Genomic DNA, 14,244 nt, shown 5'->3' with positions numbered 1-14,244 from the left:
GGATGCACGTTAATGTATGTGTGCGTGTGTGTACATAAACCTTTTTTGTACATGAAGCCTTTTTTTATACATAAAAGCAGTTGCATTTTTGGTTGCAATTGCATTTTTAGCTTTGCATATAATTACTAGTCTTTCTCGTTAGCAACAAGCAAGTCAATAAAGTGGTTCAATTCGGAACTTAAATTAGTTTGAAAGTTTGTTGTTGTGTTTTATTTTTTCGGATCAAAAAGTCTGTAAAAACTATTACAGACTCAAACATTGGTGACCCCGACGTGATCTACTTGGTGATCACTAGAAAAATATTATCAACTCGGATAATATTTGTTTTATATTCAAAAGTTGTTTGTGAAAAAGTTTAAATTGCCACGAAAAAATATGCCAGACACAGAGCCTACCAACAATACAAGTGATGGCGGAAATTCAAAAAATTTATTGCCCTACATGACAAAAATTGCATCAATGCTGAAACAGTTGGGAATGTTGAAAAAATCCCTTACAACGGCGCAGCTTAGTGAATATGATGAGGCAGATTTGTCCGTCCGTCTTGACTATGTAGAGCAGATAGGCGCCTCATTCGAAGAGGCTCAGTCAGCATTGGAAGAGATGGTAACGGCCGAAATGGAAAGTGAAGAAAGGATGAAATTTACCGCCTTGTATTTGGATGTCAAGGCCAAATTGACTCGACAGATGAATTCCATCCGTAGATTGGAATCAAATCCCCGGTCTTCGACTGTGCGCCAATTTTCTGTTGATGGAGGTCCATTTTCTGAAAATTCATCCTCGACACGCAAAACACGCTTACCAGAGATCCAGTTGCCAAAGTTTGGTGGAGCTTATGCTGATTGGCCGAATTTCTTTTCACTGTTCTCAACAATTGTCGACAGCAGCGCAGAACTAAGTGACCTGGAAAAATTCCATCATCTGCGCTCAAGCTTAACAGGTGCCGCCTTGGACACAATTTCATCGTTGGAGCTAAACGAAAGAAATTATATGGAAGCGGTAAAATTGTTGAAGAATCGTTTTGATAATAAATTGTTAAATTTTCAGACCCATATAAAGGCCATTTTTTCGCTGAAAGCTGTGGAAGTTTCCCCAGCCATTGGTTTGCGCCAGCTTAGTGACAAATTTAATTCGCACCTGCGAGCCATGCAGACGATTGCCAGTAGAGACCAAATTGCAGATGGGCTCTTAGTATATTTAGCTGCCACTAAAATGGATAGAGATTCCCAAATTAAGTGGGAGGAGAGTCTGGCTGTGAATGAATTGCCGTCGTGGCAGTCCATGTCAAGTTTTTTAGAGCAAAGATGTCGTATGCTGGAGAACTTGGAGAATTCCGTGGTTTGTGCCGGCTCTATTCAGCAAAACAACAAAAAGCAATCATTTAAAAATCGCCACGTACATGTGGCCTCTGGAAGCTCTTCTCCTTTGTGTGCTTTTTGTGATTCAATGGACCACTACATTGTCAATTGTCCACCTTTCAGCAATCTCTCCCCATCTCTTCGTTTCAAAGAGGCAAAGCGTTTGAAATTGTGCCTCAATTGTCTTCGGAAGGGCCATGTGTTAAAAAAGTGCAATTCGGGCTCTTGCAGGCAATGCTCTTCAAAACACCACACAATGTTGCATATGGACCAAACGCCGTCAGCCCAGCCATCTGTTGTAGTGGAACCATCTATATCCCAATCAGTTCTTGTTTCGTCAGCTGATTCATCTGGAAGGTCAGCAACCACGGGTGGAACCGTCCTGTTGGCAACAGCTATTGTCCTCGCCAAAAACAAGTTTGGGAATTTTGTGCCGTGTCGAGCAATTTTGGATTCTGCATCCCAGTTGAACATGATTGCAAATCGTTTTGCAAAGACTCTTGGCTTAAATTGTAATCGAGTCTCAGCCACAGTTTACGGCATAGGTGATGGAAGTATGCTGGTTGAAAAATCTGTTGATTTGGTTGTGAAATCATGCCATAGTGATTTCACCACTTCGTTCGCTGCCATGGTGGTACCAAGCATCACTGACTACAAGCCAAAAATAAATCTCGATGCCTCCAACTGGAATATGCCCAAGAACATTCAATTAGCAGACCCTGCATTTAACAAGCCGGATCATATCGACATGTTAATTGGTGCCGAATTGTTTTTCAATCTGATGTCAGTGGGGCAAATAAAAATTGGTGTCAACCTCCCTGTTTTACAAAAAACATTATTCGGCTGGGTCGTAGCAGGTGGTAGTTTTCAGCCATGTAAATCCTGGTCACTTGCTGTGTCGTATTCCGAGCTTGAGGAAGAAGAAGAGAAGCTTTCAACCGTCGTCAAATCCTTTTGGGAAATCGAGACCAACTTTGTTTATGATGAATCCAGATCTGACAATGAACTCTACTGCGAAAATCATTTTCTAACCAACTTCGTTCGTTTGCCTTCTGGGTCATATTCTGTTCGGCTGCCGCAAATCGAAAGCAGGGGTGTCTCATCACTTGGTGGTTCATATCAGCGTGCATTACAACGTCTAATGTCTTTGGAAAGAAAGTTTCGTCGGAGTCCAGAAATAAAGGCTCAATATACAACTTTTATGCGTGAGTATGCCACATTAAGCCATATGTCGTTAATCTCGCCACAGGTACCCGAATCGAAGTACTACTTGCCACACCACTGTGTCCACAAGTTGGACAGCACATCGACCAAACTTAGAGTGGTTTTTGATGGATCGGCAAAAACCGCAACTGGGCTATCATTAAACGATATTTTGCATTCCGGCCCTACCATACAACCAAAGCTGTTCAATACCTTGGTGAGGTACAGGTTCTTTAAGGTGGCCCTTAGTGGAGACATTTGTAAAATGTACAGGTGCGTTCGAGTGTCACACCCTGACGATTACCTCCAATGCATTCTGTGGCGAGAGAACGAGGCGGATGATATCAAAACCTATAAACTGAACACAGTCACCTATGGTACAAAACCCGCTGCATTCCTGGCTATCCGTGCAATGCATCAACTTGCAATCGATGAAGAAGAGAACTTTCCACTGGGTTCCAAAGTGGTTCGACGTGACTTCTACGTAGATGACATGCTTTCTGGTGGCAATACCATAGCAGAGGTCGAAGAGATAAGGCATCAAGTAACAGCTTTGCTTAAAAAGGGCGAATTCTTGATTCGCAAGTGGTGCTCCAATGATCCAGATGCCCTACGGGATGTTCCTGCAGAAGACTGTGAAACATTGTTAAAATTTCATGACGGTACAGATGTCACCAAAACTCTTGGGCTCACTTGGGATCCCCAGAGTGATAATTTCATTTTCTCTTTTACCCCCATTGATGACTGGAAGGTGGTGACAAAGCGGTCCATTTTATCTTCGATTGCCCGCCTTTACGATCCATTGGGTTTGATTGGTCCAGTCATTACAAAGGCAAAAATGTTTATGCAGCATCTGTGGAAACTCAATCTTCAATGGGATGAAAGCTTGCCTCAATCACTACATTCATTGTGGATTGAATATATTTCGAAATTCGATCTGATGCACCGTTTCACATTTCCACGGCATGTTTCAATGGCGTCGGCATCATTGCAGATTCATGGTTTCTGCGATGCCAGCTTGGCTGCTTACGGCGCATGTGTCTATGTGAGGTCCCAATTCAACAGCGTCATTAAATCTGAACTTCTGTGCTCTAAATCGAGAGTTGCCCCATTGAAGACGCTCACTGTACCAAAACTCGAACTTTCAGCTGCATGCCTTCTAGCTGAGCTGATTGATACTGTGGTGAAATCTCTAGATTTTCACTGTGAAATCCATTGTTGGTCCGATTCGATGGTGGTGTTGTCCTGGCTTCGAGAGCTGCCATCCAACTTCAACGTTTTCGTTGCCAATCGAATTTCTCGAATTCAGTCATATGGGACTCGAATTACCTGGCACTACGTTCCAACAAAACTCAATCCAGCAGACATCTTGTCGAGAGGTGCGACACCTGGGGAGCTACTCCCTTCATCACTGTGGAAAGGTGGTCCAAACTTCCTGCTGAATGAAGCATCAAACTGGCCTGATACTGCAAGTTATGTGGATGACTTACCTGAGCGTAGAAGACATGTATTGTTGACGACCTCTCTTACTGATTTGTCGATACAGTGTAAGTATCGCAATTCTTTTTTGAAAATGCAACGAATTTTTGCGTATGTTTCTAAATTTGTATATTCCAAATTGAGTGCCCATACCGAAGTATTAACCCCTGACGACATTAGAGCTGGTACTCGCCTCCTGGTTAAAAACATTCAGCTTGTACATTTTTCTGAGGAATACAAGGCGTTGAAATCAGATAAGGAAATTGCATCGTCTAGCAAGTTGTATTCGTTGGCACCTATTATTGATGAGTTTGGGTTAATTCGAGTTGGTGGGCGTCTCCAAAACTCAACCCTGGACTTTGATGCTCGTCACCCCATTATTCTGCCCAAAAAGCATCCGTTTACTGCATCAATGGTGATGCATTTTCATCACAAGCTACTTCATGCCGGAGCTCAGTGTTTGCTGGCTGCAATTCGACAGCAATTTTGGCCAATTGGAGGACGAAAGCTGATAGCTTCCATTATTTCGAAGTGTGTCCGATGTTTTAGAATGAAGCCGAAATTGCTCCAAAACGTCATGGGAAATTTGCCTTCAGACCGAGTAAGGCCAAATAGAGCCTTTCATACAACTGGAATCGATTTTTGTGGGCCATTCTTTTACAAGTCGGAGGTGAAGAGCCGCCCTCCTGTGAAATGCTATATTTGCATATTTATTTGCTTTTCAACAAAGGCAACCCATCTCGAGGTTGTCCAGGATTTATCAACACCTTCATTTTTGTGCTCGCTTCGACGCTTCGTTGCCACGAGAGGCAAACCCAAAACGATTTGGTCAGACAATGCATCAAATTTTGTGGGCGCAAAAAATGAGTTGGATGAATTAAAGCAGATGTTTTCGAGGCAATCACATCTAAATGCCATTCATGATCAATGTCTTGATGATGGCATTGATTGGAAATTTATTCCACCCAGATCCCCACATTTTGGTGGCCTCTGGGAAGCGGCTGTAAAGTCTGCTAAATTCCATTTTTATCGAGCAGTTGGCCTAAACAAACTTACTTTCGACGAGCTACGCACACTAGTCTGCCAAATTTCTGCAATCTTAAACTCTCGTCCATTGTGCCCGCTTTCCGAGGACCCTGAGGACCTAGATGTATTGACGCCTGGCCATTTTTTAGTGGGTGGTCCACTTATTTCAATACCCGAGCCGAATATGTCATGGATAAATTTCGGTCGTCTCAACAGTTGGCAAAAGGTATCGGAATTGCAACAGATTTTTTGGAGAAAGTGGAGTACGTCCTACCTAACGCTGCTACAAGAGAGATCCAAATGGCAGGCTCAAAGTGACAATATATCTGTTGGTGCCATGGTCGTAATAAAAGATGAAAATTTGCCCCCACTAAAGTGGCAAATGGGACGAGTGGAGGAAACTATAAAGGGCGAAGACGGAATAGTTCGAGTGGTGAATGTTCGAACAAGTAGCGGAATCTTTAAGCGAGCCATAACCAAACTAGCCGTACTGCCGATAAGTGAATCAGTTGAAGCCCCAAGACCTTCAACGGGGGGAGGATGTTAACTGCAAGTCCGGCCCTGTTAGTTTGGCTGTTGCTCATGCCCAAAAATTGTTTGCAAGTTATTGTTGCTGTTTTGTGCATCATCTCAATTTTACTACCTGCCTAAGAATCTAAGTTCGCATGCACTTTCACACACACGCCTACGCATGTCTGTCTGGTCGCTGTCTAGCCGCTGTCTGTTCCATTAGATTGGGGATGCACGTTAATGTATGTGTGCGTGTGTGTACATAAACCTTTTTTGTACATGAAGCCTTTTTTTATACATAAAAGCAGTTGCATTTTTGGTTGCAATTGCATTTTTAGCTTTGCATATAATTACTAGTCTTTCTCGTTAGCAACAAGCAAGTCAATAAAGTGGTTCAATTCGGAACTTAAATTAGTTTGAAAGTTTGTTGTTGTGTTTTATTTTTTCGGATCAAAAAGTCTGTAAAAACTATTACAGACTCAAACATTGGTGACCCCGACGTGATCTACTTGGTGATCACTAGAAAAATATTATCAACTCGGATAATATTTGTTTTATATTCAAAAGTTGTTTGTGAAAAAGTTTAAATTGCCACGAAAAAATATGCCAGACACAGAGCCTACCAACAATACAAGTGATGGCGGAAATTCAAAAAATTTATTGCCCTACATGACAAAAATTGCATCAATGCTGAAACAGTTGGGAATGTTGAAAAAATCCCTTACAACGGCGCAGCTTAGTGAATATGATGAGGCAGATTTGTCCGTCCGTCTTGACTATGTAGAGCAGATAGGCGCCTCATTCGAAGAGGCTCAGTCAGCATTGGAAGAGATGGTAACGGCCGAAATGGAAAGTGAAGAAAGGATGAAATTTACCGCCTTGTATTTGGATGTCAAGGCCAAATTGACTCGACAGATGAATTCCATCCGTAGATTGGAATCAAATCCCCGGTCTTCGACTGTGCGCCAATTTTCTGTTGATGGAGGTCCATTTTCTGAAAATTCATCCTCGACACGCAAAACACGCTTACCAGAGATCCAGTTGCCAAAGTTTGGTGGAGCTTATGCTGATTGGCCGAATTTCTTTTCACTGTTCTCAACAATTGTCGACAGCAGCGCAGAACTAAGTGACCTGGAAAAATTCCATCATCTGCGCTCAAGCTTAACAGGTGCCGCCTTGGACACAATTTCATCGTTGGAGCTAAACGAAAGAAATTATATGGAAGCGGTAAAATTGTTGAAGAATCGTTTTGATAATAAATTGTTAAATTTTCAGACCCATATAAAGGCCATTTTTTCGCTGAAAGCTGTGGAAGTTTCCCCAGCCATTGGTTTGCGCCAGCTTAGTGACAAATTTAATTCGCACCTGCGAGCCATGCAGACGATTGCCAGTAGAGACCAAATTGCAGATGGGCTCTTAGTATATTTAGCTGCCACTAAAATGGATAGAGATTCCCAAATTAAGTGGGAGGAGAGTCTGGCTGTGAATGAATTGCCGTCGTGGCAGTCCATGTCAAGTTTTTTAGAGCAAAGATGTCGTATGCTGGAGAACTTGGAGAATTCCGTGGTTTGTGCCGGCTCTATTCAGCAAAACAACAAAAAGCAATCATTTAAAAATCGCCACGTACATGTGGCCTCTGGAAGCTCTTCTCCTTTGTGTGCTTTTTGTGATTCAATGGACCACTACATTGTCAATTGTCCACCTTTCAGCAATCTCTCCCCATCTCTTCGTTTCAAAGAGGCAAAGCGTTTGAAATTGTGCCTCAATTGTCTTCGGAAGGGCCATGTGTTAAAAAAGTGCAATTCGGGCTCTTGCAGGCAATGCTCTTCAAAACACCACACAATGTTGCATATGGACCAAACGCCGTCAGCCCAGCCATCTGTTGTAGTGGAACCATCTATATCCCAATCAGTTCTTGTTTCGTCAGCTGATTCATCTGGAAGGTCAGCAACCACGGGTGGAACCGTCCTGTTGGCAACAGCTATTGTCCTCGCCAAAAACAAGTTTGGGAATTTTGTGCCGTGTCGAGCAATTTTGGATTCTGCATCCCAGTTGAACATGATTGCAAATCGTTTTGCAAAGACTCTTGGCTTAAATTGTAATCGAGTCTCAGCCACAGTTTACGGCATAGGTGATGGAAGTATGCTGGTTGAAAAATCTGTTGATTTGGTTGTGAAATCATGCCATAGTGATTTCACCACTTCGTTCGCTGCCATGGTGGTACCAAGCATCACTGACTACAAGCCAAAAATAAATCTCGATGCCTCCAACTGGAATATGCCCAAGAACATTCAATTAGCAGACCCTGCATTTAACAAGCCGGATCATATCGACATGTTAATTGGTGCCGAATTGTTTTTCAATCTGATGTCAGTGGGGCAAATAAAAATTGGTGTCAACCTCCCTGTTTTACAAAAAACATTATTCGGCTGGGTCGTAGCAGGTGGTAGTTTTCAGCCATGTAAATCCTGGTCACTTGCTGTGTCGTATTCCGAGCTTGAGGAAGAAGAAGAGAAGCTTTCAACCGTCGTCAAATCCTTTTGGGAAATCGAGACCAACTTTGTTTATGATGAATCCAGATCTGACAATGAACTCTACTGCGAAAATCATTTTCTAACCAACTTCGTTCGTTTGCCTTCTGGGTCATATTCTGTTCGGCTGCCGCAAATCGAAAGCAGGGGTGTCTCATCACTTGGTGGTTCATATCAGCGTGCATTACAACGTCTAATGTCTTTGGAAAGAAAGTTTCGTCGGAGTCCAGAAATAAAGGCTCAATATACAACTTTTATGCGTGAGTATGCCACATTAAGCCATATGTCGTTAATCTCGCCACAGGTACCCGAATCGAAGTACTACTTGCCACACCACTGTGTCCACAAGTTGGACAGCACATCGACCAAACTTAGAGTGGTTTTTGATGGATCGGCAAAAACCGCAACTGGGCTATCATTAAACGATATTTTGCATTCCGGCCCTACCATACAACCAAAGCTGTTCAATACCTTGGTGAGGTACAGGTTCTTTAAGGTGGCCCTTAGTGGAGACATTTGTAAAATGTACAGGTGCGTTCGAGTGTCACACCCTGACGATTACCTCCAATGCATTCTGTGGCGAGAGAACGAGGCGGATGATATCAAAACCTATAAACTGAACACAGTCACCTATGGTACAAAACCCGCTGCATTCCTGGCTATCCGTGCAATGCATCAACTTGCAATCGATGAAGAAGAGAACTTTCCACTGGGTTCCAAAGTGGTTCGACGTGACTTCTACGTAGATGACATGCTTTCTGGTGGCAATACCATAGCAGAGGTCGAAGAGATAAGGCATCAAGTAACAGCTTTGCTTAAAAAGGGCGAATTCTTGATTCGCAAGTGGTGCTCCAATGATCCAGATGCCCTACGGCATGTTCCTGCAGAAGACTGTGAAACATTGTTAAAATTTCATGACGGTACAGATGTCACCAAAACTCTTGGGCTCACTTGGGATCCCCAGAGTGATAATTTCATTTTCTCTTTTACCCCCATTGATGACTGGAAGGTGGTGACAAAGCGGTCCATTTTATCTTCGATTGCCCGCCTTTACGATCCATTGGGTTTGATTGGTCCAGTCATTACAAAGGCAAAAATGTTTATGCAGCATCTGTGGAAACTCAATCTTCAATGGGATGAAAGCTTGCCTCAATCACTACATTCATTGTGGATTGAATATATTTCGAAATTCGATCTGATGCACCGTTTCACATTTCCACGGCATGTTTCAATGGCGTCGGCATCATTGCAGATTCATGGTTTCTGCGATGCCAGCTTGGCTGCTTACGGCGCATGTGTCTATGTGAGGTCCCAATTCAACAGCGTCATTAAATCTGAACTTCTGTGCTCTAAATCGAGAGTTGCCCCATTGAAGACGCTCACTGTACCAAAACTCGAACTTTCAGCTGCATGCCTTCTAGCTGAGCTGATTGATACTGTGGTGAAATCTCTAGATTTTCACTGTGAAATCCATTGTTGGTCCGATTCGATGGTGGTGTTGTCCTGGCTTCAAGAGCTGCCATCCAACTTCAACGTTTTCGTTGCCAATCGAATTTCTCGAATTCAGTCATATGGGACTCGAATTACCTGGCACTACGTTCCAACAAAACTCAATCCAGCAGACATCTTGTCGAGAGGTGCGACACCTGGGGAGCTACTCCCTTCATCACTGTGGAAAGGTGGTCCAAACTTCCTGCTGAATGAAGCATCAAACTGGCCTGATACTGCAAGTTATGTGGATGACTTACCTGAGCGTAGAAGACATGTATTGTTGACGACCTCTCTTACTGATTTGTCGATACAGTGTAAGTATCGCAATTCTTTTTTGAAAATGCAACGAATTTTTGCGTATGTTTCTAAATTTGTATATTCCAAATTGAGTGCCCATACCGAAGTATTAACCCCTGACGACATTAGAGCTGGTACTCGCCTCCTGGTTAAAAACATTCAGCTTGTACATTTTTCTGAGGAATACAAGGCGTTGAAATCAGATAAGGAAATTGCATCGTCTAGCAAGTTGTATTCGTTGGCACCTATTATTGATGAGTTTGGGTTAATTCGAGTTGGTGGGCGTCTCCAAAACTCAACCCTGGACTTTGATGCTCGTCACCCCATTATTCTGCCCAAAAAGCATCCGTTTACTGCATCAATGGTGATGCATTTTCATCACAAGCTACTTCATGCCGGAGCTCAGTGTTTGCTGGCTGCAATTCGACAGCAATTTTGGCCAATTGGAGGACGAAAGCTGATAGCTTCCATTATTTCGAAGTGTGTCCGATGTTTTAGAATGAAGCCGAAATTGCTCCAAAACGTCATGGGAAATTTGCCTTCAGACCGAGTAAGGCCAAATAGAGCCTTTCATACAACTGGAATCGATTTTTGTGGGCCATTCTTTTACAAGTCGGAGGTGAAGAGCCGCCCTCCTGTGAAATGCTATATTTGCATATTTATTTGCTTTTCAACAAAGGCAACCCATCTCGAGGTTGTCCAGGATTTATCAACACCTTCATTTTTGTGCTCGCTTCGACGCTTCGTTGCCACGAGAGGCAAACCCAAAACGATTTGGTCAGACAATGCATCAAATTTTGTGGGCGCAAAAAATGAGTTGGATGAATTAAAGCAGATGTTTTCGAGGCAATCACATCTAAATGCCATTCATGATCAATGTCTTGATGATGGCATTGATTGGAAATTTATTCCACCCAGATCCCCACATTTTGGTGGCCTCTGGGAAGCGGCTGTAAAGTCTGCTAAATTCCATTTTTATCGAGCAGTTGGCCTAAACAAACTTACTTTCGACGAGCTACGCACACTAGTCTGCCAAATTTCTGCAATCTTAAACTCTCGTCCATTGTGCCCGCTTTCCGAGGACCCTGAGGACCTAGATGTATTGACGCCTGGCCATTTTTTAGTGGGTGGTCCACTTATTTCAATACCCGAGCCGAATATGTCATGGATAAATTTCGGTCGTCTCAACAGTTGGCAAAAGGTATCGGAATTGCAACAGATTTTTTGGAGAAAGTGGAGTACGTCCTACCTAACGCTGCTACAAGAGAGATCCAAATGGCAGGCTCAAAGTGACAATATATCTGTTGGTGCCATGGTCGTAATAAAAGATGAAAATTTGCCCCCACTAAAGTGGCAAATGGGACGAGTGGAGGAAACTATAAAGGGCGAAGACGGAATAGTTCGAGTGGTGAATGTTCGAACAAGTAGCGGAATCTTTAAGCGAGCCATAACCAAACTAGCCGTACTGCCGATAAGTGAATCAGTTGAAGCCCCAAGACCTTCAACGGGGGGAGGATGTTAACTGCAAGTCCGGCCCTGTTAGTTTGGCTGTTGCTCATGCCCAAAAATTGTTTGCAAGTTATTGTTGCTGTTTTGTGCATCATCTCAATTTTACTACCTGCCTAAGAATCTAAGTTCGCATGCACTTTCACACACACGCCTACGCATGTCTGTCTGGTCGCTGTCTAGCCGCTGTCTGTTCCATTAGATTGGGGATGCACGTTAATGTATGTGTGCGTGTGTGTACATAAACCTTTTTTGTACATGAAGCCTTTTTTTATACATAAAAGCAGTTGCATTTTTGGTTGCAATTGCATTTTTAGCTTTGCATATAATTACTAGTCTTTCTCGTTAGCAACAAGCAAGTCAATAAAGTGGTTCAATTCGGAACTTAAATTAGTTTGAAAGTTTGTTGTTGTGTTTTATTTTTTCGGATCAAAAAGTCTGTAAAAACTATTACAGACTCAAACACTCTTAAGAGCATGTTGGTTTGGCGGGGAAGCCGATGGCCTAGGCAAATTATAGGAATGCGAAGATAGAATAGGTTCGGCCTTGTCCTTAAAACTCGAACCAGGTGTCTTCGTCAAAAGCTCCTGCTGACCAGTCGGCTAGTGGAGCCTGGAGCAGCCGCTTCACCAGTTGAAGTTTCTGTAGCAGACAACATGCTACTGCCTGATACCACCTCCGCATTTGTTGGGTCTTTGGAGTTCATTCTAAGCCTTCTCCCGGGCTCTGGATCTGCCGTCTAATGAATACCATTATCGCAGCTATCCTTGAGTGACTTAAATTTTTCTTCCAAAAATAATGATCTATTACGAGTTACAGAAAAAATTTTGCGGAGCGAAATAACAAAACTTCTGCTCCACTCAACCATTCAAACAAGAATCTTTTTTTGTTTAAAATCTTAAATATAATTTTACTAGATATTTTGTCCTAGAAAAACTGATAAAAGAGTTCTAAAAAAATTAAAGTAAAAGATTTATTATACAACTTGTTAATGTATTTTTGACATTTTAAGTGTAGAGCCAACTTTTTTACTACCTGAAAACAACAAAATATTTTTTTTAGTATCTTTTTTGTTTTTTGATTATTAATTTTATTTGTTCTTTCCAATATTTCGGTAACCGCCGATTATCGTCCCCAGGATTGCCTGCTTTCCTTTAATACATAAAACAAGAAAATATTTATTTATTAAATAACAATTAAATAGTTGTGGCTCATTCATTAGAATTGTCAACTGTGACATTAAGCTCAGGCACACAAAAGAATGTGTTTTTTCAAGAAATTACTGCTGTCCCATTTCCTGCAGATTTTGTTGATACACCAAAAATTTTTTAATTTTACTAACAAATTTCTCTGGATGACCCTTTTTTGTAATGTTCTACACAAACTTTTGAAGCCAAGATGCAATAAGAAAACCAAGAAGTTTAGGTTAAAAATATAAGGCAATCTTTGATATGCTTACTGTAAAAGATGGCATAACGGAGCGTGCCTGGGTGGGCTAGTAAAATATAAACTTCAAACTAATGGTGATTTTGATTGTGAAAAAAAATTTAGCATCTTTTCGAAATGTTGCACTGAAATCGAAACTTTGTGTTCGTTTGTTCAAAACAATGGAACGCCACCACCGGGTGTAGTGTTCTTTTGTTATGGTGTTGCCTACAGAGAGTAGAAAAATGTTGCATTTTTTACACCATGCTAAATCTACGGTGGAGAATGTCGAACTTTAAATCAGCGGCTTTCATTCAGATAGAACAGGAGAAGAAGAATACAAAATTTATTGAATGTTTGGAAAATAGTGGCAAAATATTAAAAATAAGTAGATAAAAATGATAAAGGTGAACCCGTTTTATTTACCCAACTGTATATTAGATGCATTGCTACAAAGTTCTTCATCCAAATACGAGGATGCCGTATTATTTTGTCAACATATGAACAGACCTTGAGATTGAAATCACAAAAGACCTTGCATAAATAAGTCAAATGTATCAAACAACACAAGTTCACAAAAATAGACTCCTTTTTTGTCACTCGATTCGTTCACCGATTCATTGGAACCAGCTGTTTCTCCTTTATAAAATCAGCCGTTTTTTTAATAAATTGAAGAACGAATCGAGTGAAAAAGAAAAAAAGTTAGATTAAGTTTAACAATACATTTTGTTTTGTAATTCGGAGATATTTTTTATTTATTTGCTTTTTTTTCAAAAAAAAAAACACATTATTTAAGTTTCTATTGTATTGTGACACACTGCCGTAAAGTGTGTATAGAATTTAGGATAGAATTTGATTTCGTACTTTTTATCTATAAAATTATCTTCAATATCCCTGCTTAAACCTTAAACAACATCCTATTTCATGAACCCTCTAACTGTGTATTTAAAATCGAGTACAACATGTAGTGTTGCAAATGTACCCTTGGTACATTGGTGGTAAGATAAATAGTTTTTTGTTTAAACTTATTATTAACTAGCTGATCCGGGCCCGCTCCGCTGCGCCTTCTTTTACTGTATATGGAACAAAAATTTCCTTGGAATGTTTATTTTCGACAATTAAAGAGCTTTTAGTGAAATGCTACGAAAATAGTATATCGCTTGACTCACAGTTTAACAATATAAGTACCTTTATCTGAATCGCAAATGATCTTTATTGGTCTACGAATTTAAGTTTGGTGTTTTGGGGAAGGGGTGATGCACTAAATAAATGGTCCTAGATTTGGATTTCAAATTCGTATTCTACTCCCAAATACCTTTGTTTAAGTCCCATATTGCGATGGTCAATAAAAAATTGCTGTTTCTGGATATTTTGGGAAAGGGAAATTCTTCAGAAAATTGGTGCCGAAAGTGGGTACT

General features: G+C 41.3%; 2 protein-coding genes across 2 annotated transcripts; both read left to right on the top strand.

Moving 5' to 3' along the window:
* Window positions 1–375: 375 nt before the first annotated feature.
* On the top strand, window positions 376–5,613 carry LOC131997922 (uncharacterized). The gene has a single exon (XM_059369802.1). The coding sequence runs from the start codon at window positions 376–378 to the stop codon at window positions 5,611–5,613; it is 5,238 nt and encodes a 1,745-aa protein (XP_059225785.1).
* Window positions 5,614–6,179: 566 nt separating this feature from the next.
* On the top strand, window positions 6,180–11,417 carry LOC131997921 (uncharacterized). Its single transcript, XM_059369800.1, has one exon. The coding sequence runs from the start codon at window positions 6,180–6,182 to the stop codon at window positions 11,415–11,417; it is 5,238 nt and encodes a 1,745-aa protein (XP_059225783.1).
* The last annotated feature ends 2,827 nt before the right edge of the window (window positions 11,418–14,244 follow it).

The sequence above is a fragment of the Stomoxys calcitrans genome, chromosome 5, assembly GCF_963082655.1.
Source record: "Stomoxys calcitrans chromosome 5, idStoCalc2.1, whole genome shotgun sequence".
Classification (NCBI taxonomy): domain Eukaryota; kingdom Metazoa; phylum Arthropoda; class Insecta; order Diptera; family Muscidae; genus Stomoxys; species Stomoxys calcitrans.
Note: the sequence above shows the minus strand (reverse complement) of the source record. Positions and strands in the feature narration are given on the sequence as shown.

Bases quoted from the DNA above. Each gene is read 5' to 3' on its own strand.
- LOC131997922 (XM_059369802.1), top strand. From the start codon at position 376: ATGCCAGACACAGAGCCTACCAACAATACAAGTGATGGCGGAAATTCA.
- LOC131997921 (XM_059369800.1), top strand. From the start codon at position 6,180: ATGCCAGACACAGAGCCTACCAACAATACAAGTGATGGCGGAAATTCA.